Here is a 27,438-nt window from a genome sequence, read left to right as displayed (position 1 = left end):
GCTCCGGGTCCGAAGAGGAGCCCCCTGCAGGGCTCCGGAACCTTCTGCCACCACCGCCCGCGTTCGCCGCGGGACCCTTCCGGGACACCGATCCGCTGTTGCTATGGGGCGGCCCCGGAAGTGACGCGCTCGTGGTTTGTTGACAGCGGAGGCGGCGGCTGCAGGCTCCGAGCCGTAGGAGCCGAATCGGGGGAGGGGCCGGGCCCCGGAGCCAGCAGTGGGCGGCCTGCAGCCCTAAGGGCAAGGTAAAGGCCAAGGGTCCCCGCGGCGCGACCCCCTCCTGCCCGGGGCTCCAGCCCCCGGGACCCCAAGCTCTGCCTCGTCAACCCCGGTCTCCCCCAGACCCCAGCCCTAGCCTGACGACATCCCCTGCCGGCCCGGGCCGCATCCTCCGCTCCTCCTCCGCCGGGGAAGCATCCTGTCCGTTCCCGGAGCCAAGGGATGCACCTGCGTTCTGCCCCTTCCCCTCCTGCCTCCGGCGCTTCAGCATCGCCTCAGCATCGCCGCCGCGAACGCGACCACTTGCACAGGTCCATCTCAGCCAGTGGTGGGAGGGCTTCCTCTACCCCTGCTACCAGGTCTGAGAAATGTGTGTTTGAAACTGAGTTCCCTTCCTCCAGAGAGAAAATGACTCCTTGTTGGATGACCCTACAACCTGGAGGGGTCGGTGTGGGACCGCCAGGGCTAGCCCCTGCCCCCATACCTGTTGGATGAGCTTAATTAAGTTCCCCCAAAGCAGTGCTTACACGCTCAGGGACAGCTTCAAGCCCGGGTCAGCTGCTAAAAGGGATGGGAAGGTGCAGGAAATCCAACAGCCCAACAGGGGGGAAAGGGATGGGGCGGGGTTGCAAACCTGAGGAGCAGGAGCCAGGCAGGTGAGTTGAAACTGAAACTGACTGCGCTGGCCACTGTAGCTCTGTGGGTGGAATTGGACTTGGCTGCTCTGTGCCTGAGGCTCTGCCTGCACCTGCCAGCACACTTGTTTTTTCAGGGGCAGAGGGCTGCCTGGTGCCTCTGTGGGAACATCATCCTGTATGATCTTTCCCTCAGAATATTTCTTTTCAGGGTTCAAGCTGGTTGGAATGAGCATTGAAGGCAGCTTTGAAAAGGGTCCCAGGAGGCTACCCTCTGCAGGAGGTGGTAGCCAGGAATGAGCAGCCTCTCTGTTTTGTTTCATTTGTTCATCCAGCAAATAATAACCATAGTATGTAGGGTGGCTGGGGGTGGGGGTGGAAGCAGGAGGGGCCATGGAAAGAGTCAGGGCGTGCAGGCCCAGTTTTATAGACGGCGGTCAAAGAACATGTCTGATGAGCAGATATCTGATCAGAGACCTGAAGGGAGTGAGGGCGCAAGCCATACAGTTTTCTAAAGGCAGAGCATTCAACAGCAAGTGCAAAGGTCCTGAGGTCACATGCCCGATGATTTTAAGAAACAGTATGAGGAGTGTAGGGCCGAGGCGGAATGAAGGAGAGGAGGAGCAGTTGATGGAGTCAGAAAAGAATGGGGACCAGCTCATGGTGGGGACGATAGCAGGGACTGTCTGCATGATTGCCAATTCATGGGGTGTCCACTGGGGCACCCTTTCAGAACTGTGCTAACTGAAGTGTCTGGTGCTTGGAGAAAATACAGATTTGTTTTAGATGACAAATGGCCATTGTGCCCTGGCCTCAAGTTGCAAGTACCCTTCTTCCATCTGTGTAATGGCCATGGATAGAATGGACACAAAAGGGCAGCTAGAGAGTGCTGTGGTTAGATCAGGTCATGCCACTGCTTCCTGGTTGAGGACTTGGGCAAGGGACCTTTTGGTCACCTCAGCTTCCTCATCGGTAAAATAGTTCTTGGGTTAAAGGAGAGATCACCCTGAAGTGCTTAGCACACTGATCGGCGCCTGTTAAGTGCGTGGCTGTTGTGATGACGAGGACAACAATGGGGGACTGTTCACGTCTGCCTGGAAGCCTTTCTTTTCAGCACCAGCGGGTGGTGTCATCCCTGAGTTAATGGAATTTGGGGGAGCAGTGGGAGAGAGAAGGTGGAAACTTCCTGTCGCCCACTGGTGGGCACAATGGCTACAGATCCTCCGAGGAGAATGGTAGCTTGATCCTGGCTTTTCAGGAGCAGTGGTAGGTGACAGGGACTTTTTAAAAGAGCTCGGCAAAACCCCGTTCTGTTACATAAAACAGGCAAAATGACAGTGTTGAAGTAAGTATGACATGAAGATAGGCTGAAGAGGGCAGTGTGTGTTAGGTCAACATACACTGGGGTGTCGGGTGGTGTGGGTGGTCTGGTGATGGAGACCATCCATCCCAAAAGTGCCCGGCAGAGGCTGAGATTTCGGCAGGGTGGTGCGTTACGCCGAGTGGGCAGCTGGGCCAGAGGGTCTGAGAACGAAAACTCGGGGCACATAGATGCCAAAAGCCAGCGTGTTGGAGCGGGCTGTTGTGACTGGGCCATCGAACTGGCGACTTGTGCACCTGGGTCTGGCCTCAGCTTTCCTGTCTGTGCACTGACTCTGAAGGCTGTTGGGAGGATGAACTGAACAAGGTTCTGAGTGAGTCTGGTGCCCTTGAAAGCTCTCTGCAAAGGTAAAGAGCCATTCTTGCTGGGCCACCTGGATTCTGCAGCCCTGTTTTGCACACCACTGCCCCCACCCCAGGCAGAGGACTTCAGTACCTCAGCTGTTCTTGACTTCTGAAATGCAAGTTCAAAGTCTCCCCTTCGGTCATCTATTTGGGGATCACAAAGGTTCAGAAATGCACAGATTTCCCTGATTCAAAAAGGAGCAGAAAGATCTCTCCAAACATCGCTCTTAGGAAATGTCTCCATGATTGTTGGCTACCACCTTCTCGCCATCATTGGATGGCTTGTCCTCAGCAACCCCATGAGGCGGGTGCACTGACAGGGAGGGGCCCTGGTGAATATTGGGCTGTAAATATTGCCTGGGCTGTATTTGTGGAGCTATGTCTCCTTCACCCGTAACCAACCTCTCTCTCGCCGTGTCCTGGAGACCCCAAAGGATCATGCAGGGTCCCTGCCTCAGGAAGCTTCCAGTCCTGTGGCAGACAAATGCTGTCTGTCTGCAGGACGGTTACCAGTGACATCTGGCCATCTGTGCTCAGTGCCCAAGGACGCTCAGAGCTGCAAGGAGGCAGTGAAGGCTCAGGCCACAGAAGGGAAAGCTGAGGCTTGGAGAACCCATACCTGCCCTTGGCATAATGGTAGAGAGAGGCAGGCACTTACTGAGAGGCCTTGGGCAAGTCGTTGCATTTCCTTGAACCACAGTTCTTCATCTGAAAAACAATATTATTAGTATATATGTACCTCACGTTATTTGTGGCTTCAGCTGGAACATGCATGGGAAGCTCAGACCCCTGGGTCTTGGGCCAGTGAATACGTCGTGTACACGTATCCGCATGTACCTCTGCGTCGTCCGCAGTGGATCACCTCACCACTCGGAGCCTCAGCTGCCTCTTCATGAGTCGTTAGATGACAAGAACTCCTGCCTCGCGTGGTTGTTGGGTTCACAGAGCTCAGTGTGTATGTGATCGTTCAGTTGCAGTAGAACTCGGGTATCCCCCAAGGCCCCTCTGCCTCCAGGTAGCTCCAGCCAGCCGTGATGCTCACTCCTCCCTCACTCCACTTCCACACCTTCCTAACACAACCCGCCCTACGGAGGAGACTCGGCAGGCTGGCTGCTAGCTGGGGCGCTTTCTGGTCCTCGCCTGTAGTACCCCTGTTCCCCGGAGCCCCCTGACACTCACCCCGACTCCTCCCATCGGGCCTGGGGTCTCTTCCCTCCTGAAAAGCTTCCAGCCTCTGTAAAGAGGGCATTTGTTTGGGTTCCTCCCCACCCCCAAGTTCTGGGTTAATATTTCATGGGGTAGGTGCTGCTCCGAGGCTCAGACCTTCTGACTCCCCCTGCCCCTGTCAGCTGGGCATCAGGACGCTGATGGGGCTCCAGGCACCCTCCTCTGGACCTTAGTTTCTCGTCTCTCTGTTGGGTGGGTGGAAGACTGAATGGATTAGTGAGAAGCTGCCTCGGTGCAGTCTGCCTCGCGGTGCCTTGGTGAGGTAACTCGGGCCAAAGCAACCCTTTACCCTGTGGGTAGCAGGCACTGGCCAAGCACCCAGGGTCCAGGAGCGTGCCAGTGAGCAGGGTTCCTGCCCTCCCAGAACTCGCAGGCCGGGGGACGGGTCGTTAGACAAACTGTTACACAAATGACAAATTAGCTACAAGTACAAATCCTAAGGCATGCAGTTCTGTTAGTTAACTAGGAGATCGTGTGAAATAAGCCCATAAGGAGCTCAGTGCCGTGCCTGGAAGCCACCAGTGTGGAGGCGGTGGCTGCTGCTGACCTCTCCCCGCAGCCCTAGTACCCCTGGGGCATCATAGGCTTGTGACTGGCCCAATTTTGGAGAGTCTGCAAGAGAAGGGATGGAGAAAGGCACAGAGCTGTTCTCGCTGTGCAGTGTTCCCTCACGGCCAGTGTTCCTCTGTCCCCAGTAGCCAGAACCCTGTGTGACCAGTGCCTGCCTCAAGAATGAGGAGCTCCAGGGAGCGGGGTGGGGAGGGGGTGCTGTCTCTGGCAGGTGTCAGGCCTGCAGCCGGATGCCGCGCAGGGGCCGGGTGCTCCAGCCTCCAGGCCTCTCAGCCTCGGTGCCAGCGTGAGGCCTGCCCCTTCCTCCTCCGGCTCAGCCAGCTCCAAACAGCAGCGTGGGCACTGCCCAGGGCAGTTAGCAGATGGTGCCCTCTGCCTGGTTTATCTTTTGGTGACTTTGGTGGCCAACAGGATGATATGTCTTCCTGCTGAGGAGCAGAGTTAGGGCAGAGCAGCTACCTGGGTGACTGGGCTCAGACCTGTAGGAATGGCAAAGCTCTCTCTCAGTTAGAGTCACAAGGCTCCCTCTGGGGCCCTGGATGCCCAGCACTGTCCTGGGCACAGTAGGCAGGGAGCATACGAGAGCATGCCTTGCCCCCATGCTGCGGGGCGTCCACGTGTGGCACAGCCTCGTCGTCCCTTCCACAGGCATATGTGGACAGGTTGCTGCCTGTCAGGCCCTCACCGTGTTCAGCCCTCCATTGTCCAGCAAATAGTCATGGTGCTGAGCCGTGGTGCCAGCGCCCCACACTGCCTGTCCCCGCAGCCCGTGCACAGCTTCCCCTCCTCTGGGGTGCCTTTTCCTTCTCTGTCCACGACTGGAGTTAGTTGTGACTCATCTTTCGGGTTGCAGCTGAAATGTCACTTTCAGCGAAGCCTGCCCAGTCCAGAGCTCCTTACGTGGCTGTCCCCCTAGTGTGCTCCATGGGACAGAGCCCTTGTCTGGTTTCGCTCCATGGGATGCCCAGTGCTCACCAGACAGGCACTGAGTGGACAGATAAACAGCCTGGGCTACACCCAGGAAGGCAATGCCAGGCAAGACGGTCTGCTTCCTGCCCTCACGGAGCCAGCCACCGGGCAGGGGAGCCAGAGGAGTAAACCAGCATCGGCATGAGGTGTGAAGTGGTGCGGTCGGCCCTCCTTGGGGCCCAAGCAGGTGCACCTTGGTGGGCCTGAAGGTCCCCACAGGAAGTGTTGTGGACACTAGGACCCAAGGGTGCTTAGGTGTCAGTTAAGCAACGAGAGTTCACACGTGATGTGGCCCTGGAGTGGTCAGGGACACTTCCTGGAGGAGGGACATGAATGTGTGTTTGGGCGCGGGAACAGTATTTGGTGGAAAGTGGAATACTTGGTTGAATTTGGATGTTCCCAGATCCCAGGGAACCGACTGAGCAAAGGTCTGAAGGTGACCCTGTGCTCTGGCAGTGCAGTGACAGAGGCCAGGCCAGCTAGCGTAGGGGTCCGCGGGCGCAGCGTTGGCCGGAAAGCTGGTTCTGATTCTGGAGGCCTTGAGTGGCTGGCTGCTTTAGGAGATCGGACTGGTGCGTCTCCAGCGGGGACTGTCTCCCCGCCGCCAGCGCGCCTTCTGGTTCCCGTCTCCCAGGCCAGAGAGGCCGCTGGGCCCTTGAAGATCTGAAAGTGAATGAAGGCAAAGATAGGCCAAGCCCCGGACCTGGGCAGCCTGTTTGTTGTGCTTTCCCTAAAGGGTGTCACATAGCCAGTGAGACGGCTGGCACAGTGGCCTTGTGGCAGGAGACTCAGGCCTGGGGAAGCTGGCCGGGGGCAGACCCTGCTCAGCGTAGGGACCGGGGCAGGTGAGACAGAAGGTGGTGGTGATGGCGATGATGATAACAGTGCAGTTGCTGCTACTGCGCGCCAGGCACCGTCCTGAGCCCGTTCGGTATCACTGCATGTTGTCTTCACAAAGCGCTCCCTAGTTTAGAATAGAAACTGAGGCACAGAGAGGGGAAGACACTTGCCCAAGTTCACCTGTTCTCAGGTAGCAGGGCTAGGACTTGAAACTGAGCTCCTACAGCCAGCTCGCCAGTAAGTGGCAGGACCACAACTTAGAGCTGGCGGTTCCAGAGGGCACCGCGCTCTGTGGCCACCCCCTGCATCTGCTGAGCCGCCTGTCAGAATCGAATATAGATGCAGACGCTCTAAGAAGCCAGGGGCAGTGCTGGGCCCTGCACTGCAAACCCTCCCAGAGATGAGGTGACGGAGTCCAAGAGGCCAGGTTCAAGTCCCAGTTTGGTCTGAGCAGCCTCTCCCTCTGAGCACGAGAGGTCCCTCATCCGTAAGGCGGGGTCATAACCACCTTTGGTCATACACTCAGTCAAGCCAGACCCAAAACTAAGCATTTTCCTGACATCTCACTTACTCCAGCAGCCCCGGGAAGTGGGGGTTATTAGCCCATTTTGCAGGTGAAGAAACTGAGGTCCACAAAGTCTGAGTAACTTATCAGCGAATCGTGCATTTGGGTTGAAACCCACATCAGTCTGACCACAGAGCCTGCGCTTTTTTCCCCAATCCTCACCTGAGGATATTTTCTATCACCGATTTTAGAGAAAGGAAGGGAGAGAGAGACATCAGTCGGTTACCTCCCATGTGCATCCCAACCAGGGATCGAACCCACAACCCAAGTGTGTGCCCTGACCTGGAATCAATCCCGCAACGTTCCAGTGTATGGGATGACACCCCAGCCACCTGAGGCCCCCAGCTAGGGTCACACTGCTATCTTTTTCTTTAATTATCACATGAGAATATGTTTATTGATTTTAGAAAGAGACAGAGAGAGAGATCGACTTGTTCTGTTTGTTTATGCATGCATTGGTTGTCTCCTACATGTGCCCCACAGAGAACAACCCTGGCACATGGCACCAATGCTCCAACCGAGTACCCAGCCAGCAGCCCCTCCCCCCACCCTCCACCCCTGTCACTTTCTAATTACTGCCTCCCTGCAAAGGTAATCACTACCCTGACTTTTAACATCATAGGTTAGTTTTGCCTATTCCACCCCCACCGTGCCCTTTCTGCTGTAGACTCTGGTAAGAAAATGGTTTAGAATTAATTCCTGTCTTCAGCTCTATAAACGGTTGATTGTTTTCTTTTTCTTTTTCTCTTTTTTTTTAGAGAGAGACATTGATTTTTGTTGTTCCAGTTATTTATGCATTCATTGGTTGACTCTTATATGTCCCCTGACCAGGGATCGAACCTGCAACCTTGGCATATCAAGATATCACTCTGACCAAGTGAGCTACCTGGCCAGGGCCTGATTGCTTCTGTCACACTCACATTTGGGTACGAGGGTTCCGTTTTCATTCCTCGTTGGTCTCTCATCGGAGCTGCCAGTGCACTTTCAGGCCATCACTTAACTGGACCCGAATCCCCCCGAAACACGGACCTCATGGGTGTCCGGGCCATTTTTTAAACTTTGTAATGAGTTATATGCAACATACCTTTTCAGAAGTACACACATCACGATAAAGCTCCCCGAATGGTCACAAAGTGAGCCCACCTGTGTGTCCACCCCTCAGATGAGGGCTGAGAAGCTTCGCAACACACAGCCAAGCCCCCAGGGCAGCTGCTGGCCTGACCACTGATGCCGAGTTGGCTTTCCTGGCCGTTGGTCCTTAACGTAATGGAGTCATGCGTCAATGGACCCGCACAGGGTGTGACTGTGCGCTCCTCTGTGTCTGGCTCCCCACTGAACCGCGAGTTTCTTCCAAGCTGTTGTGTTGGCAGCGGCTCGTGCGTCCTCACTGCTGCGTAGTGTTTCCTCGGTGAGCGTGTCCTTGTTATTTGAGTGTCAGTGGACATTCTGGTTCTCCGCTCTTCGGGGCTCTTATGAATAGTGCTGCTGTGGACCTTCTGAGGGTGTGTGTGTGTGTATTCTAGTGAACATTCGTACGTGTGTTTCTTAAGGTGCATACCCAGGTGTAGGATCAAACGTTGTCACATATGTGTCTTCACCTCCAGTAGATAGTGTCACACAGGATTCCAGTCACCCCGCAGTGCATCCCAGGTCACAGCCCACAGCGGTTGGTGGCGCCCGTCGTCCCATGTCTTCGCTGCAACACGGGCTTGGTCAGCCTGGCGTTGCCCGTTTCTGCTGCTGTTCGCAGGAGGGCCGTGCTGGTGGGCGGCCAGTGGTGTCTCGCTGGGGTTTCGCCGGTACGGATGGAGCTGAGCTCCCCGCCGCGTGCCACCGTCCAATTCCCTGTCCTTCAGGAAGTGCCGCTCATGTCTCTTGTCCATTTTTTCTTTGGTGCTATGTCCTTTTTTAGAAAACTGCTTTGTCGGAATTGTTTATACATTCTGAATATAAGCCTTTGGTTGAAAATATCTTTTACTCTGTGGTTTGCCCTTTCTCTTCCTTTTTTAAAAATTTTTTATTTATTGATTTGAGAGAGAGAGAAGGAGGGAAAGAAGGAGAGAGACATGGATTTGTTGTACCACTTTTGTATGTGTTCATTTTTTGCTTCTCATATGTGCTCGGACCTGGGATCGAACCTGCAAGCTTTGTGTATCAGGACAACATTCTAACCAACCTAGCTGCCGGGCAGGGGCTCTCTCTCTTTTTCTTTTCTTTTTAGATTTTATTTATTTATTTTTAAGAGAGGGACAGGGAGGGTAGTAAGAGAGGGAGAGAACATCATCAGTATGTGATTGCCCCTCACACGCCCCCTACTGGGGACCTGGCCCACAACCCAGGCATGTCCCCTGACTGGGAATTGAACCAGAGACCCTTTGGCTCCCAGGCTAGCACTCAATCCACACCAGCCAGGGCTCTCTTCCTTTTCATTTTCATTATTATTATTATTACTGTTATTATTATTTTATCCTCGCCTGAGGACATTTTTCATTGCTTTTAGAGAGAAAGGACAGGAGAAGGGAAACGAGAGAGAGAAACAGCGATTGCTTGCCTCCCGCATGCACCCTGGCTGGGGACCGTATGCCGGGACCAGAGATGCAGCCCACAGCCTAGGTGTGTGCCCACAACCCTCTGGCTACAGGACGTCACTCCAACCACCTGAGCCATACCAGCCGGGGCCGGACCCGGGGCTCCCTTTCTTAATGACATCTTTTGATGAAAACAGTCTTAAATTTTGAGGCAGTTTAGTTTTTTAGTTTTTCTTTATGATTTGTGTTTTTTATGACCTGTTTAAGAAAATCATTGCCTATGTAAAATCATAAAGATATTCTATATTTTCTTCTAGAAACATTATTGTTTTACCTTCACATATAGGTTGTGGGTCCATCTCCTAAAAATTTGGGGGTATGTGCAAACGGAAGTTTCTTCACTTCAGTGCAGACCGACTTACTGTTTTCCCCTTATAAATCCTACGTAAGAGTTTCTTACCTACCTCAGTGCCGTGAGGACAGGCGGAGACCTCACTTCCTTAATAACTGTGGTGCTGAGCCGTAGTTCCTGCGCCGTACAGCCTGCCTACTTAAAGGGGGTAGCGCAGTGGGTTTTAGCGTGTGCACAGGGCTGTGCAGTCCTCACCGCAGTCAGCTTGAGAACGTTTCCTCACCCCCAAAAGCAAACCGCAAGCCCGCTAGCCATACCTCCTCATTCCCCCGGCCCTGGCCAACCACTCACCTCCCCTATCCCCATAGGTGTCCCTAGGCCGGCTGGACATTCCATGGAAGAGGACTCAGAGTCACATGTGTGCATGGCGCCTTTTGTGACTGGTTTCTTTCACTCCGTATAATGTTTTCAAGGTCCAGTGTTTTGGTATCTCTCTGTACTTCGTTCCTGCTCTGGCTGGGTAACACGCCGTTGTATGAACAGGCCATTTCTGCTCGTCCGTTCCTCAGCCGTCGGACACTGTGTCGTCTCCACTTGGGGCTGTTGTGACTGATTCCGCTGTGAGCCTTGATGTACAGCTTTTCACGTGGACGTGTGTTTTCATTGCAGTTAGGTGGAGCCCGGATTCTTAGTCATGTATGATGAGAGTGAGTGAGAACATGTCTCTAAAGCCCTGGCACATGCTAAGTGTTCGAACAGTGACACCTACACGCCCGTTAGTTTACACAACCAGGGCCCATGCCAGTTGGAGAGTGGCCCGATGCGCCAGGTTTGGGGGTTCAGTCCTCAGTCAGGGCACATACAAGAACCAACCAATGAGTGCGTGGATGGGCGGAGCAACAAATCAATGTTCTCTCTCTCCCGCCCTCCCTCCCCCTTCTTTCCTCTTGAAAATCAATACATTTTTAAAAAATTTAAAGATCACATAGCAAGGAACCCCCAGTGTTCTGTTAATGAAAGCCCCCCGCTACCCACCCAAGCACCAGGCCCCAACACACAGCTGTCCACAGACATTGTCAGGCACAGAGACGCTCAGACAAGGCCCCTGCTCTTCGCAGGCCGGGTCAGGCAGTGATACCGGCCCAGCAGAGGGGGGCTGAGAGGGGTGTGGAATGCTGGGGCCTGCCCGCCCAGCTGCTGATCCGAGCGTGACGTCCGGGGTCTGTTTGTCTGCTCTCCGTGCAGGAACCGAGGACAGCTGGTGGTCCCGGCTCATGTGCACCTCACTGTGCTGCTTTCCCACTCCCTAGGCTGTCGCCCTGCCAATGACCCTGTGAGTGCTGAGACGTCGCCCCTGCCCTGCCCTGCCCTGCCCTGCCCTGGAGTGGCCCACCTTCCTACCCCAGCATGGCGTCCGATACTCCTGAGTCCCTGATGGCCCTCTGCACCGACTTCTGCCTGCGCAACCTGGATGGCACCTTGGGCTACCTCCTGGATAAGGAGACTCTGAGGCTGCATCCAGACATCTTCCTGCCCAGCGAGATCTGTGACCGGCTTGTCAATGAGTGAGCAGGCCCGGAGCTGGGGCAGGGGCCAAAGTCTTAGAATGTGCATATGTGTGCCTTGGAGTGGGACCACTGTGCGTGCGCCAAGTGCTGGGCAACTGTAGATGTGTATGTGTGAGGGGTGTGTGCGTGTGCAGGGGTGTGCACGTGGGCTCCTGAAACGCAGGGCATGTTTGACTGTGAAGCTGCAGTTGTGCGTTTCACCTGTGGGAAGGTCCAGAAACCTGCACACAGATGAAGGAGTTACTTGGTGTCCTGTGTGTGTGCACACCTGTGCCTGTGAACACGCGTGTATGTGTGAACATACAAGTTTACACACCAATGCCAAAATAAGGGATCCATGACCAGTGATAGAATCTTCCAGAAAACCCGTATGTGGCCCCTCCAAGGGACCTCCTGCTGGTGGAGGCCCCTAGAAGCATGATGTGTGATCACTGACCTGTGGGATCTTAGCGGAGACGCCCAGAAGGGAAATTGTGGGATGGGACAGCTTCAGGTAGAAGTGGGGACCTGTGTGTCCCCAGCATTTCATGTGGGGCCAGCAGCACCGGGTTGGACACGCTGTAGGCCAGAGTTAGGGTCACTTCACAGATGAGGAGACCGAGGCTCGGGGGAGTGCAGTCACTTGAGTGAAGGGGCCCACAGAGGGAATAGCCAGGCAGCATTCGGATGCCAGAGCGCTCGCCTCCGAAGCCTTGCCCACCAAGACCAGGGCTTTGGTATCTCGCCTGAGCCCGTGTCTCAGCCACGTTTTATTGCCTGTACCCAGCTGGGAACACCAAACACCTCGACCGAATCTTGCTGTCGGAAGGGGTCCTGGGAGGGGCTGCCTGATGGGCCGGCTTTGAGAGGACGAGGAGTGGGGACACGCGTGTCTGTCGTAGAGGTGTCTGCGGTTTGGGAGGAAGAGCCGGGGGTTCGCTACTGATGGGAGGCCCTCTGCCACCAGGGGGTCTGCCTTTGGACTCCTGGTTCCTAGTGCCACCCTTAATCTCAGCAGTGGGCTGGGGTGGTCGAGACCCAGCCAGGCACTGTGAGGAGGCGGGGACAGAGGCTGCGGCCAGGTGTTCAGAGAAGGCTTCAGCTGGAGGGATGAGGGTCACCATGCCACTCCCCTGAGCCAGGTCGCCCCCGACTCCCTCTCAGGTATGTGGAGCTGGTCAACGCCGCCTGCAACTTTGAGCCGCACGAGAGCTTCTTTAGCCTCTTCTCTGATCCACGCAGCACCCGCCTCACCCGCATCCACCTCCGTGAGGACCTGGTGCAGGACCAGGACCTGGAAGCCATCCGCAAGCAGGTGGGACCTGCCTCGCTGGGCACGCGGTGGCCAGGGGAGGCAGTCAGATGGCGGGATGGGGCTGGGCAGCCCCAGGGCGAGGAGCCCGCAGCCCCTGCGGTACTCTTCCCCCTGGTCAGCCCCTGCCCGAGCCCACCTGTAGCGCCGGGCCAGGCCGAGGGCCGGGGCTGCAGTGCTGATGGAGCCGCGCCCCCCAGGACCTGGTGGAGCTCTACCTGACCAACTGCGAGAAGCTGTCCGCCAAGAGCCTGCAAACCCTGAGGAGCTTTAGCCACACCCTGGTGTCCTTGAGCCTCTTCGGCTGCGCCAACATTTTCTACGAGGAGGAGAACCCGGGGGGCTGTGAGGACGAGTGCCTCGTCAACCCCACCTGCCAGGTGCTGGTCAAGGACTTCACGTTCGAGGGCTTTGGCCGCCTGCGCTTCCTCAACCTGGGCCGCATGACTGACGGGGTCCCGGTGGAGGCCCTGCTGCGGCCGCTCAGTTCGCTGGCCGCCTTAGACCTCTCGGGCGTCCAGACCAGCGACGCGGCCTTCCTGACCCAGTGGAGAGACAGCCTCGTGTCCCTTGTGCTCTACAACATGGACCTGTCCGACGACCACACCCGGGTCATCGTCCAGCTGCACAAGCTGCGGTGAGCAGCCGGCACTGAGCCGGCTGGGGTGGGAGCGGGGGCGTTCATGTTGTCAGTCCCAGAAGGTTCACGAGCCCCTGGCTTGGTAGAAGGTGGGCGTGGAAGGGACAGTGCCATTCCTTAAACGCACTGCGTCCCCTGGTGGACCAGGGTTCTTCAGGGCACTGAGGTCCTGGCAGGATTTTTCCCAGAATGCCCTGCAGCAGTTCTGGGCCCTCCTCTGCCACCGACTGAAGGAGCAGGGGTCACGAGGCAGCCCCGGCCTGCGTCCAGCTCCTGACCTGTGCCCCCCAATCTCCAGACACTTGGACATCTCCCGAGACCGCCTCTCCAGCTACTACAAGTTCAAGCTGACCCGCAAGGTGCTGAGCCTCTTCGTGCAGAAGCTGGGGAACCTCATGTCCCTGGACATCTCTGGCCACATGGTCCTGGAGAACTGCAGCGTCTCCAAGATGGATGAGGAGGCAGGGCAGACCAGGTGTGGACCCACCCATGCCGCCCTCGGGTGCCGCCCTCGGGTGCTGTGGGGCGTCATTCAACAAGCACTTACCATGAGTCCCTCTGGGCACTAGAGATAAAGACACGGATGAGGCCCTGCCCTTGCCAGCCTGTATGACGGGTCACTGGGAGGACTGCGGAAGGGGGACCACAGGGTTGTCCTGAGGACTGGGAATGGCATCCAAGCTGGATATTTTTTCTTTTTAAGATTTTTATTCATTTATTTTTAGAGAGATAGGAAGGGGATGGGAAGGGAGGGAGAAAGAAGGGGAGGGAAACATCAATGTGCAAGAGATATATCTACCAGTTGCCTCTCTTACACCCCCAAATGGGGACCTGGCCTACAGCCCAGGCGTGTGCCCTGACTGGGAATCGAACCAGCAACCATTCTGTTCGCAGGCCAGAGCTCAGTCCACTGCACCGCACCAGCCAGGGCCATCCGAGCTGCCTTGAAAGTTCATTCTGGGTTTGCCAGAGGGAAGGTGTTTTAGCAGAGGGAATAGCGTGTACAAAGGCTAGGTGGCGCAGCCCCAGGGGCGACTGGGAAATTGGCATGTGCAGACTAGCCACTGTGCCCCCAGTGTGGTGGGGGCACAGCGAGCCTGGCAGCATCTGCCACTTGTTCGGTGCCGCAGCAGGCAGGGCGGTTTCCGGGCTGCCTGGCTGAGAGGTCTGATGCAAACCCACCTGGCTGTACTTGGCCAAAGCCCTGTCTACCCCCCGCCAGACCTTGGTGGGGTTCAGTTGATGGGCGTGTCCCTTCATGATTGCTGGTGGGACCCAAAGGTGACACGTCCTCATTAAAACGGCAGATGCTCTTTCCCAAGGTGGCTACAACCCTTCCTCCCATCCCACCTGTTCTTTTGCCCTGCGACCTTGCCACCCTTCCATCCAGAAGCAGGGTCTGTGTCCCCTGACCTTAAAAAGAAAAAAAAAGATGAGCTGAAGGGCCTAGAAGTGAGTCTCCGGGAAATCCCGGCCACCCCCATGGAGAAGCTCCCCTTTGCGCCGAACCCGGGTCCGCCCTGGCCCCAGGCCGCTGACGCCGGCGCCCTCCCCCCTCAGCATCGAGCCTTCCAAGAGCAGCATCATGCCTTTCCGGGCTCTGAAGAGGCCACTGCAGTTCCTTGGGCTCTTCGAGACCTCCCTGTGCCGCCTCACCCACATTCCGGCCTACAAAGTGAGCGTGGGGGTGGAGGCGGGGCGGGCGCCCGGCAAGAGGGGAAGGGGGTGGGTGGGGGCCCAAGGCGTCCACCCCGGGGCTAGAGACGGCGCTGAGGACCCCAGCACTTGGCCTCTCTGGGGTTGTCCTGAGCATGCTCCGTCTGCAGGTGAGTGGCGACAAGAACGAGGAGCAGGTGCTGAACGCCATCGAGGCCTACACGGAGCACAGGCCCGAGATCACCTCACGGGCCATCAACCTGCTCTTTGACATCGCACGCATCGAGCGCTGCAACCAGCTTCTGCGAGCTCTGAAGGTCAGCCCCAGTCCCCGAAGCAGGAGGGGACTCTCGGGTCCCGATCCATCTGTCTCCACTGGGAGGATGCTGGACTTGGCTGGGCCGTGTGCCCAAAGTCCCTGGCCCTCCTCTACATGCCCTCACCCCCAGGACCCTGGTGGTCCTACCCCCAGCCCCGCCCCACATGTGCCTCACGTGCCCCAGCACTGGCCTTGTCCCAGAACCACAGCCCTGCCCTACTTTCTGCTCCCAGCCCCCATGTCTGCCCTTGGAGAGCAGGACCAGAGGGCCCGGCCTGGCCCCCTCAAAGAGCCCCAGGCCTGTCCCTGCACAGCTTTAGCAGGACTGGCCAACCTGGACCCCGTGCCCTGTCTTCATACAGCTGGTCATCACCGCCCTCAAGTGCCACAAGTATGACAAGAACATTCAAGTGACGGGCAGCGCTGCCCTCTTCTACCTGACAAATTCCGAGTACCGCTCAGAGCAGAGCGTCAAGCTGCGCCGGCAGGTCATCCAGGTGGTGCTGAATGGCATGGAATCCTACCAGGAGGTGACGGTGAGCCCCTTCCCGCCACGGCCCTGCATGCTCTGGCCCAGCCCTGCCTGCCGCTCGTAGACCCCGCAGGCTGCCATGCTTGCTCCCACCCCTTCCCGCCTGGCTCTGCACTGCCCCCCTTCCTGCACCCTTCCTGACGGTGCCACGCCCAGACCCCACTAACCTGGCCCCACCCCCCACTGCCACCCACCACCCCGGCCTCTGCTTAAGCGGACTCCTCCGCCCTTCCGCCCAGGAACGTCCTGCTGGGGGCTGTTTTCTTCAGTAGCTGCTTTTCTTATAAAAGTAATAAAGACTTTAAAACCCACCCATAACCCCACCACTGGAGATAGCCACCACTGACACTGGCTACCCACGCCCCGGATTTTAGTCTCTGTGTGTGGGCTCAGTCTGTGCATAATGCGTGTGTGCCGGGGGTCTTCATTTCAGCAGTGTCTTAGGGGTGTGAACCTCTTCCCTAGCAACAAACATTTGGCAACAAAATTTTTAAAATAATATTTGTTTCCTGTAAGACACTGAATGCTTGGGAAACAAAGTCAAGAAATAGGAACATGTACTAACTAGAAGGTAAAGGCTGCACATGGTCCTGCCTCTCCCCTCCGGCCAGCCGGATGGAATGGCTCATGTCACACTTGTGGGTGTCAGCACAGTGTCAGCCTCCTCATCCAAGCACAGGCTGAGGGGACCAGAGCATTTGTCCCCGGAGGGCAAGGGCTGCAGTAGAAGTGCCAGGCAGCGGGTATGTGCATTTTTAAAGCAGTTGGTAGGTGTTGGAGAAGTGCCCTCCAGCAAGGCCTCACGCGGTGGGGACTCGGCCTGGGCAGGAAGGCGAGGCCCGCTGCCTGCCGGCTCCAGACGTTCGAACTGCTGTTTTTCCACACTGAGGTCCATGTTAGAACCAGGTAAAGGGGCTTCTTCTTTTTAATGGAAAAAATGCTACTCGAAGATTCTCAAACGAATTAGTAAACTCGATCAAAGAAGTGAAAATTCAAATAATCAGATGTCATATCTCACTGCAGGAGACTGACGAGGCCCGGCCATAGGCAGGGTTAGGGACCGGCACTTGCGTGCTGCCCGCCGCAGTGGAGGTCAGACCGCTTTTCTGCAGGGCAGCTGTCGGAGCCTGCCGAGAGGATTCGTGCCCTTTCCGGGCGGCCTCCGTGTTCCTCAGTTAGGGGTATTCTTGGAGGGAGGGATGTGCACACATCCGCCCCTTTTCATTCCATAGAAATCAGAGGCAACCCAAAGGTTTTAGTAATTGGGGGACTGGAAAAGTAACACAGGGTCCACCCACCCACTGGGACACAGGGGTGCATCAGCACACCCTTACGTCAGGCAGTAGAGGGGTCCACTGCGTGTTGGCAGGCGAAGGGGAGTCTTAAAAGATTTTATTTATTTATTTTTAGACAGGAAGGGAGAGAAACATCAATGTGTGGTTGCCTCCCACGTGCCCCCTACTGGGGACCTGGCTCACAACCCAGGCATGTGCCCTAACTGGGAATCGAACCAGCGACCCTTTGGTTCACAGGCCAGTGCTCAATCCACTGAGCTACACCAGCCAGGGTTTTTTTTTTCTCTCTCTTTTTTTTCTGGGGAGAGAACAAATGCACGTTTAGTTTTCACTGCTCAGTGCGTTTACATCCTCGAGGGTACAGCATTACATGGACTCCGTGCTCGGTGGCCTTCGCAGGAGGCTGCTCTGGGGCTCAGCGCGAACCACCCGCTGTGCCCACGGGCCCCAGTTCCCTCTCCCCAGATGACTCTGGTTTTGTTCGGCTTTGCCACCAGGCGTCACTGTACAGTTCTTTGCTTTGCACACAAGCATGTCTCTTGCCACAAGAGAAGTTAGTTACATCTTGAGCATAAACACCTTTGACTTTAAGAGGAACTGTGTGCTCCCTCTCGTTCCGGAAACCCTGCTTATAGCCAGCGAAACAGCCTCGGCTCCTAGGCTCCTAGGCTCCCAGAGGGCAGAACGAGGAAGGCCTGTACGCCAACATTGTAACAGTGATTAATTTCTGGGGGACTTGAACTTTCTGCTCAGGCAGTGTTATTTGAACTTTTTACAGTAAGTATTCCTTTTATAATTTAAATTTGTTCTCAAATTGAAAAACTATATGTATATTGTGGGGAGGAGGCCAGTGGTTAACCAAGAGTGATAGCCTCTCGTTTACATAATTGATAAAGTAGGGTGAACCTCTGGTATCTAACAAGCAGGGATGGAACGAAATCAAATTACAAGGAAAGTGCACTGAGAACACTAAAATAATAAGCCTGCGGACAACACACAGAGAGAGGGGTGTTGGCGCCACCAGAGTTGTCCTACACAGCTGGGGGTCGGGGGTGGCGACTGGAGAAAGCAGTCCGGGGTTACCTGGTGAAGCGAAGACACGCACGCCTTGTGACCCAGATGCATGGGCACCCTCGAGGGGCTTGTGGGTGGGGACACCAGAATGCGTGTACCAGCCATCTTTCGAAGCAGTCAGACACTGAAATCCACCGACAGTGGAATGGGTGACTAAATTGGAATACTATACTGCGATGAAAAGGGACTGCATTTTGGCTACTTCTAAAAACATGGCTGACCTTGCAAACCTATGGTTGAACAAAAAGAAGCAAGATGCTGGAAACCTTTTCAAATAAACGGGCAGTGAGAGTCTAGTGGGGACAGGGCTCGAGATCAGGAAGGGGAGTGTGGGGACCTGTGGGTGCCGGTAGTGTTCTAGTTCTTCACCCAGGCGGTGGCTGCAGTGTCGTTGAAACACTCGTTTGTTTTATAATTGTTTCTGAAACTATGCATTTGTGATTTTATACACTCTTCTGTATGAAAATGTCGCAATTTTTAAAAAACGCTTTTTAAGAAAGTCTTGTAGCCTCCTCTTCCAGAAAGTCTCCCTTGACCGCCACAGCTCTGAATTATCTCGCCGCTAGAGAGCCTCGCAGTCCAGCTCCCGGGCCTGCCCCTCACTGTGCCCTGCTTGTCCCCGCCCCGGCCCAGGTGCAGCGGAACTGCTGCCTGACCCTCTGCAACTTCAGCATCCCCGAGGAGCTGGAGTTCCAGTACCGCCGGGTCAACGAGCTCCTGCTCAGCATCCTCAACCCCACCCGGCAGGACGAGTCGATCCAGCGCATCGCCGTGCACCTGTGCAACGCCCTGGTCTGCCAGGTGGACAACGACCACAAGGAGGCCGTGGGCAAGATGGGCTTCGTCGTGGTACGTGCGGCGGGCTGCTCCGCCCTCCCTCCATCCATCCCTCATCCGTAGCCCCGCTGCCGTGTGAGGTCAGGCTGGACCAACATTCCTAGCAGTGAATGTTGCCCAGGACCCCCGTAGACTTTCTCCACCTAGAACACTCCGTCATCCTCTCCCAGCCCCTCCATTCGCCCATTGGGTTGCAGCGCACAAGTAGCTGCTGCCTCCTCAGACCAGGTGCCTTGACGTGTCTTCCCTGCTGGGACTGAATAAGTATGTGAGGGGCTGTCTGTGAGCTCCGGCGGGGAAGGACGTCATACTTGCTCCTTCCCTCATAGTGTCCCCAGCTCTTCCCAGCGTAGAGCCTGGTGCATGGTAGGGACATGATAAATACGGGGCCCGGCACAAATAATGCCCTTTTTTATTACAAAATCTTTTATTACAAAACCATAAGCATGTGACTCTGTAATGTAACAATATCACACTCAAGACCCTATGGCATTTTAGGTGAAATGCTCAAATTGCTGTCTATCTTGTGTGACCCAGTCATGTACCCACCAACCAGTCAAGCAGGCGTTACTTCTGCCGGACCCTGGAGTTGCTGAAGGAAGGAAACACTGAATGAGGAAGGGACATCAGTCTCCTTTCACTTCTCCCTGAGGAGGCTGAATTCCTCAGAGGGGCAGCCCATGTCCAAAGCCGCACAGACCGTTAGGGCCGAGCAGGGGCCGGCACCCTGGCCCCAAGTCTGTGGCCTGCCCTTCTTCAAACAGCCTTCCAAGCAGAGGGGCAGTTTGGTCTCGTCAGGGTATATTAGCCAGGAATAGAATTGCTGTCGCCCTGGGGGGTGACATGGGAGGGTGACATGGGGGACACAGGAGCTCTCGAGGCCCGGCCCCCTGCATGTCCTCCTCTCTGCCCACAGACCATGCTGAAGTTGATTCAGAAGAAGCTGCTGGACAAGATAGTAAGTCATGTCCCCACGGAACCACTCCACCCTTCCACAGCCCAGGAGGGGCCTGGTGTGTCCTGGGGATGCCCATGTTTGGCCTGGGGACCCCTCCCTGGGTGCTGGGAGCGTGAGGGCCCGCCTGGGGGAGCCTGCGCTGAGCCCCGCCTGCCCCCAGTGCGACCAGGTCATGGAGTTCTCCTGGAGCGCACTGTGGAACATCACGGACGAGACGCCGGGCAACTGCGAGATGTTCCTCAGCTTCAATGGCATGAAGCTCTTCCTGGATTGCCTGAAGGTAGCGCCTCCCGCCAGTGCCACCCCCCCCGCCCCCGGCCACGTACATGGCCACCTTCTGTCCTCAGGCTCCCCACTGGCCACACCCCTCCACACCCCCACTCCCTGCGGTTTCCGCAAAAGGGCATTGGGGGGTCTCCTCAGGCCCATCTGCCCAGGACTTGCTGCAAACAGAAACTCCAGAGACCCCCAGGGCCTGGCTGGGCTCTCCCTGAGAGCCCTCCCTTCTCCTCCGCAGTGTCTTCTCAGATGGTCCCGTCCGACTGCTCCGTCGGGACAGCAGCTGGACAGGATTCTGTCCAGTGGGACGGTCTGTTCATCCTGAAATTCACCCTTTGTCTTCTTGCTCTAGTTTCCCAGGGGAGCCCGGTAAACTAGCGTTTTGAGCTTTGGTGAACAGAGCTATGTCTGTCGCAGGCACAGTTTCTAGGTCCTGTCCCCACTCGGCCTCTGACTTTGTGACAAGGAGCCCTCTCCGTTCTAACCCCTGACAGTCCATACCCAGCACTGTCCTAGGAGCACGAGAAGGTCGGAGGGCAGCATATTACACCCCCTCTTTGTCCAGTCGGAGTAGCCAGGCAGACACTCACAAAGCATCTAGGTTAAGAATACTAGACGGCAATTAAGTGCGGACTGATAAGGCCCCGGTGGCTGTCATTTGGCCAGGAGTTCCCAGAGAAGCAGGAACTGCATCGGAATATGCTGGGACTCTTGGGGAACGTGGCAGAGGTGAAGGCGCTGCGGCCCCAGCTCATGACTTCCCAGTTCATCAGTGTCTTCAGGTTGGTCCTTCTCACCTTTGCCTCTTTGCCTTGGCTGCCAGGAAGCTCAGAGCTCCAGTCTGTGCTTAGTAGCAGCCATTGCTCTTGGACTCGGTTCGTTATAAATGTCACCTTCCCCCGATAGTGTGGATTCCTATTCTTTCAGCCCTCCATAAATGGTCTTCTCGTGACTGTGTTAGCGGCCCCACATTCCTTTCAAAAGTCATTGGGTATGAATAATAAGCCATAAAGAAATCAGTAGGCCCTCTAGCATCTGGTTTGTAAGTTGGGGCCCAACATGTGGCTTCCGAAGAGGGACTTGGGGGGTCAGACTCCACTCTTCTCCTTTCTGGCAGCAACCTGCTGGAGAGCAAGGCCGACGGGATCGAGGTGTCCTACAATGCCTGCGGGGTCCTCTCCCACGTCATGTTTGACGGGCCCGAGGCCTGGGGCATCTGCGAACCCCAGAGGGAGGAGGTGGAAGAGCGCATGTGGGCGGCCATCCAGAGCTGGGACATCAACTCACGGAGAAATATCAATTACAGGTGCGAGGGGGCGGGGGCGGGAGCGCTGTGGCGGGGGCGCCACCAACAGGCAGCACAGGGCAGAGAGGCGCACAGCTCAGCCACACCGCTCGGTGGACGTTCATGCACAGCAGTGCCTCCCACACTAAGCCTCCTGTTTATAGGCCCCCGATACGTTCTTATTTGTCAGGGGACATACCCACCTGCACTAGGGAACAGGACAAACCAGTGACAACCTCGCTCCCTGGAAGAGAGCCCGCTAACCTGCCTGCGTCTCCCCACCTCCTCACTGAGGTGCCCGTGCCCCCTCCTGCGGTTCTGTGTGCAGATTTAGTTACTTGTGGTCCAGCGGATGCTCTCGTGACTCGGTTTCCAGCCACAGGCTGGGTGTCCCTCATCACTCTATGACTGGGTCACGTTCTGCGTGCTGACGGCCCATCTGATCGGCGCTGAATTGAAAACCTGTGTCGGGAGGAAGGGGCTCGTGCTCGCGGCTTTGCCGAGTTCCACCTCTGTCGTTCCCGAGGAGAGATGCAGTGGGGTCGCTGCCCAGGGGGTTTGCACAGATGCTGTGGGGCTTTGGGACACGGCGGCAGGTGGCCCGTGGAAGGCCGTTAGAGGAAGTGCAGTCACACTTCTCCCCAGGGTGCACCCGCCCCCGCAGGCCAGTCTCTCCTCCTTGCCGAGGCCCCAGTTTCCGTACCACCCAGTCTGTGTCCTCCTCCCTCCCTCCTGTGTCTGTGCTCTCGACCTCTCATGCAAGGGAGCTGCCTTCGCTAGCCCGAACCACATGGAGGGCCAGACGCCTCGTGTCCCCTGTATCCTGGCCTGCTCACAGTTTGTCCGTGGGACCCTTCAGAGAGGAGGAACTCCAAGGTGCGCTCTCCGGAGCCCTGGCACCAGAAGTGACCTTGATTTCTCTTCCAACAGGTCGTTCGAGCCAATACTTCGCCTCCTTCCCCAGGGAATCTCCCCCGTCAGCCAGCACTGGGCCACCTGGGCCCTGTACAACCTTGTGTCTGTCTACCGTGAGTACCCACACGCCCTTTGTTCAGACACAGGGACACACCCGGCTGACTTGCCCTCAGGAAGCTTATGACCTGGGTGGGGAGCACTGAGGGGCTAACACCAGGGCCTGCCTCAGGCACAGCCCTCCGCCCTCCAGCACTCGTGGGGCGCATGGCCTAGTGGTGGTCCCCGCCCTGTCGGCAGGACACGCCTGGCAGGTGAGACAGCCAGGGCCATCCGTGCGGAGTTCCCAGACAGCTTTCTCAGTGCTTCCTGCTTCCATGTGAGTGAGCAGTCCAAACTCTCCGTGCCTTCCGTGGCACAGGCAGGACCCACCCCCACAGAGACCTGACCCCTGAGGGAATGACGTCCGAGAGAACAGGAGAGAACGTTAAAACAACTCTAACTTATTTCCGCAAAGAGAGCCCACCTGCCCCACCCACAGGAGTCTCTCTGGTCCCATGCTTGGTGGTTGTGGGGGAGAGCAGAAACAGGGTACCACGCAGATCATATGTGGCCCCTAGTCCCCTCCCTGACTGGCTATGTGGCCTCACGTGGGTTCTCGAAACTCTCTGAGTCTCAGTTTCCTCCACTGTGAAATGGGGATAATGGTAACACCCACCTTGTGAGATTGATGTGACCAGAGAACCCACAGAAGATGCAGAGCCCAGGGCCCGGTACCACTCCGTCCTGTTAACCCAAAGAGTGGATAAGCCCATGGGCGCTGGGAGCAGACGCCCTGGGTTTGCAGCCTGGCTCTCCTACTGGCTGTGTTACTTTGGGCAGGTTTCTCAACCGCTCTGTGCCTCAAATTCCTCATCTTTAAGATGGGGTAATAACAGCACTTACTCCGTAAGACTGCGAAGTGGGGCATGTAGTGTGCTGAGAAGGTTCCGCATACGGACTTGGTGCCCATGGAGGCTGTGCGGTACAGGAGCCTTTCTCGTTACTACTTGAGCTTAGTCTTGTTAAGAAACAGCACCTTTCTCAGGGAGGCAGCACAGTCCGGAGGGAAGCCTTGAGCCTCCAGAGCGACTTCGGATGAATTACTGCAACTCCAAACCTCAGTCCTTTCGTCTGCAGAATGGAGACAATAAAAGTAGCTCCGACTGCATAGGCCCGCGGAAGGGCCACTGGAATGGCCGTGTTCTCCGTGGGGTGGCAGCCCTGGATCCCAGGCCCCGGAACACTCTTTGTCGGAGCGAACCATGAAACCGCCCAGCAGAAAGGCATGGGGTTCACCCTGGCTGGTCACCAGAATCTCCTGGTGGTATTTTGTTACAAGCCCAATTAAATACAGGTTCCTGGATCTGTGGAACTAGAGTACCCAAGGGCAGGGCTTAGGAATCTGTATTTTTACAGAACTCCTCAGAGAACAGAAACCACCAGTTTGGCTGATATTTTCCATAGGATGAGCTCTGGGGGAAAGGCTGTTGCATACTGAAGCGGGGAAGAGCTTTCCCACGGACGCACCCCCTGCTGCTTCTTCCCTGAGGTGGACTCGGGCTGGGCAGACTCACCCGGCCCAGATTACAGCAGTGCCCACAGCCAGGCCTGCCCCTTCGCCCCACCCGTCGGGAAGGGCAGTCCTGGCAGCAGGGCGGGCGGTCAGGGCCCTGGGCTGAGAGAAGGCCCACCCTGACCCCCCGCTGTCTACCCGTGCCTGCCCCGCAGCCGACAAGTACTGCCCCCTGCTGATCAAAGAAGGTGGGATGCCCCTTCTGAAGGACACGATCAAGATGGCCACGGCGCGGCAGGAAACCAAGGAGATGGCGCGGTGAGCGGCGGGCAGTGTTACTGCTGGGGGTCCCTGATTTGGGGACTGAGGGATGCAGAGGACCCCAGGGCAACCCCAAGTTGGGTGTGGAGGTGGACGGCATGCTGATGTCCAGGTGGGGCCTCCTTGAGTGTCATTCTGGCCACAGTGTGGCCAGAAACCGGATAACCATGCCCTGGATGGAGTGTCACTGCCTTCGTTTGTCAGCTTCGGTTTTTTTCCCCAACAAATTCCACCCTGTCATCGCGGGGCATCAACACATCAGGTCAGAGTTTTTCATTATTTCTGGCTAAAAACGTTCCAACTAGAGAGGAAACAGTGTAGAAAAATACATTCCAGAGGTGAGGCAGGGCAGAGGGCGCACGGGTGTCTGAGTGTGCGGGTCCCAGGCCCAGCCCGCAGGCCTGTCGCTGCCCCTGGTGGTGGTGTCCACCACGGAGGCTGGAACATCACCGGTTCTGATCTCATAGCGATCAGTTCGCAAGAGAGTCGGGGTGCTGCCCGTCGTGGTCGGCAGTGACCACCTTGCTTTCCCTAGGACCCGTCCTGGGAGGGAGCACACTTGAGTGTGCCCCAGTTCCACACCGGGTGTGCAGTCCTGTCGTGGAGGAGGGGCCCGGAGCACAGAGGCTCCCAAGATGCCGCTGGGCTGGGGAGCGTCAGCTGCTTCTGAGGTCATTTCAGGCAAAAGGCCCTGCTTAAACATTAAGGGGCAGATTTGTCTGAGTTTGAGAATGGTAAAGTGAGTGGCTGTCACACTCAGTCTCCCTAAAGAATCATCTGGAAGGACTGTGAAAATTGTGTAGCCCACACTGTAGATTTCCTGTCCCAGCAGGTGTGGGGGGAGGGGGGCTGGGAACATTCATGGTCAACAGGGGTCCCAGGAGGTTTGAGAAGCAGAGGGTTAAGATGGGCCCATAACCTGCCCCGGTTACTGTGAGCCTCTCAGTAAAGACCTGAGGCGTGTCTCTGAGCCGGCCCGCGCGGCAGCAGGTGAACGACACCGGGCGCTTGGGAGCAGTCACTCCGGCTGTTCAACTGCTGTCCTGCACCAGGGTCCCTTCTGGAAATGCCGTAGGGCACCTGCTCAGCACACAGAGCCCGCAGGGACCACTGGCACCTACCCCCTCAACGAACACAGGGGCTTAGTGTTGAGTCAGAGGGCATGTGGGGTCGGGGGTGGCACCCGACAGCAGTTCACAAGGGCCAAACTGCAGTGGGTGAAGAGACACCCGGCCCAATGGTGGTCCCCAGACACTGCGGGACATCCGCAGCCCTGTGCAGTCTGGGGTGGGGTCAGTTTGGGGTCATCAGTAGACTTTGGGGAAGGAAAAGGCGTGGGTGTGCAGGGAGAGGAGGAAGGAAGAAGTGCTGAAGAAAAGCGGTCAGAGGGTCTCGGAGGCCAGGCCTGAACAGATTCGGGGGAGCCGCTAACTACAGACGCCCGAGGCCCAGGGGTGGGGAGGGCAGGGCGTGGGGAGGAAGGCAGGGGTGACAGGGTGCTGATGGGACACACGGCCGCAGGCACCATTTCCTGGGGGCTGATGCTGGCACCCTGCCCGCCACTCGACGCTGGTCATCGCCGTCAACACCACCGTTAACGTCTGCTGACAGGCTCAGCAGCCCCAGCAGCTGGGAGGGACATGGCCCACCCAAGCCCACCTTCCAACTCTCGCTCTCCCGTTGTCTCCAGAAAGGTGATCGAGCATTGCGGGAACTTTAAAGAGGAGAACATGGACACGTCCAGATAGAGGCCTCCGCCCCGGGGCCGCCACACTCTGGACCACTCGGCCGGCAGGCGGCGCTCTGCGGCAGCCCGGCCTGCAGACCCCCACCTCCGGGAGCCGCCCACCGGATGAAGGGACACAGGGGAACTTTTGCACAACTGACGCTTTTCCTTAATTAGTGAGATATATATATTATATATATATTATTTTTTTTTGGTTAGGAAGTGTGAAGTTTTGTGTATATGATTTCTGTACAAAAGCAAAACACTCCCCGAGTCCTTGCCGCTTCCTGGGCCATCCCCAAGCCTCACTCGAAGCCTGCATTGCCGCCGTGCTCCTGCTCCCAGCGACCGAATGCCTCCAGCGTGTGAGTGTCGGTCCTTTCCCAGTGGTCTCAGACCCTGGCCTCGCTTCCTAGTAGGAGAGGCGGCAGGCTTCGCACAGCCCACTTCAGCACCGGAATCCCCCACCAGGCCGGAGAGCCCCATCCCGGTTCCTGGGGGCGGCTGATGGGGTTTAGGGATTAAAACTAACCCCAGAGTCTCCTAAATGCCTTGGTGCTCCCAGCAGTGGGCCATCGGGGGCAAAGAAGTGAGCCGTGCCCAGACCTAGGCAGCCCGGGTCCCAGAGGACCCTCACTGAGTAGGGCTCACAGTGGCCCTCTGCTCTTTGGCCAGGCCTGCCTGAGGCCACGCTGCTATGGAGGCTGCCTCCTGTCTCCGACCAGGCCCCAGGCTGTTGAGGGCCCCAGTCCAGGGCTCATCCACTGCCCCTTCTGCCAAACATACCAGAACCTGCCCCAGCCCTGGAAGCCAGCACCTTCTGGGACTGGGGGCTTGTTCACTCCCCAGCCCTTCATCTGCCCGCAGCACCCAAGGTGCTCAGGTGCCCCACCAGCAGAACTGAGCCTGCCTGCCCCCCGCCCCCAGGACCTCACGGCTCTCAGACCAGAGCTGCCCACCTTGGCCTTTCCGGCAGCAACAGGCAGATGCCTCCAGGCCAGTATTTGGCACCACCTGCCCTGTACACCCTCCTGCCCTGCCCCAGGGCTTTACCTTGGACACCTGAGCTGAGTTTCAGAGAAGTTGGAGCCCCAGGTGTATCAGCGCCCCCGTGCTCCCTCGCCATCACTCCGGACTGCTGCTGTGGTGGGACAGGCCGAGGGAGGAGGCCCCTCTGGAACAAGGGGCCTGGGGGCAGGCCTGGCTCTGCAGGCCAGCCTTGGACATGGCTCTTCTTCCCTCCTCCCGCCCTGGGCCTGTTCTGGGCTTCTCCCAGCATTTCTGCCTGCACGCAGAACAGGCTGGAGGAGTGGCCCAAGGAACAGGCCCCTGACCTTTTTCTCCTGGAGTCTTTCCCTCCCAGCCCTGGGAAGAGACAGCTGCCCTGTATTCCCCAGCTCGGCAGATGGGCTGCAGCTGGCCCTCCCTCGTGCTCAGGTGGCCTGAGCCAGCCACCCCCACCCCCACAGGCCGAGCTCACATTGCATTGCTTTACCACCTGGGGTCTGGGTAAATGTCTGTACTTCAGGATATCACAGAAATACATTTTTGTGCAAAGTG

At 57.0% G+C, this 27,438-nt stretch overlaps 1 protein-coding gene across 3 annotated transcripts; it reads left to right on the top strand.

Annotated features, from left to right (window-relative positions):
- Window positions 1-149: 149 nt before the first annotated feature.
- Window positions 150-27,438, top strand: ZER1 (zyg-11 related cell cycle regulator). Of its 3 annotated transcripts, none has more exons than XM_037036936.1 (16): window positions 150-245; window positions 10,941-11,195; window positions 12,342-12,492; window positions 12,690-13,126; window positions 13,428-13,604; window positions 14,690-14,804; window positions 14,956-15,102; window positions 15,467-15,640; window positions 18,639-18,854; window positions 19,759-19,800; window positions 19,961-20,080; window positions 20,746-20,861; window positions 21,197-21,385; window positions 22,295-22,392; window positions 24,047-24,149; window positions 25,843-27,438. In XM_037036936.1, the coding sequence occupies exons 2-16, from the start codon at window positions 11,038-11,040 to the stop codon at window positions 25,898-25,900; spliced, it is 2,301 nt and encodes a 766-aa protein (XP_036892831.1). In that variant the 5' UTR covers window positions 150-245; window positions 10,941-11,037; the 3' UTR covers window positions 25,901-27,438. The 3 variants fall into 3 exon arrangements, with proteins under 3 accessions (XP_036892831.1, XP_036892832.1, XP_036892830.1); XM_037036937.1 differs by having other exon boundaries at window positions 156-530; window positions 15,467-15,634; XM_037036935.1 differs by having other exon boundaries at window positions 156-530.

The sequence above is a fragment of the Sturnira hondurensis genome, unplaced genomic scaffold (genome assembly GCF_014824575.4).
Source record: "Sturnira hondurensis isolate 20B ecotype Veracruz unplaced genomic scaffold, ASM1482457v3 Scaffold0022908, whole genome shotgun sequence".
Classification (NCBI taxonomy): Eukaryota; Metazoa; Chordata; class Mammalia; order Chiroptera; family Phyllostomidae; genus Sturnira; species Sturnira hondurensis.
Note: the sequence above shows the minus strand (reverse complement) of the source record. Positions and strands in the feature narration are given on the sequence as shown.

Coding starts and splice junctions, on each gene's coding strand:
- ZER1 (XM_037036936.1), top strand. CDS start 11,038: ATGGCGTCCGATACTCCTGAGTCCCTGATGGCCCTCTGCACCGACTTC. Junction 12,493..12,689: donor TGGAAGCCATCCGCAAGCAG/GTGGGACCTGCC, acceptor CGCGCCCCCCAG/GACCTGGTGGAGCTCTACCT. Junction 14,805..14,955: donor CCCACATTCCGGCCTACAAA/GTGAGCGTGGGG, acceptor CTCCGTCTGCAG/GTGAGTGGCGACAAGAACGA.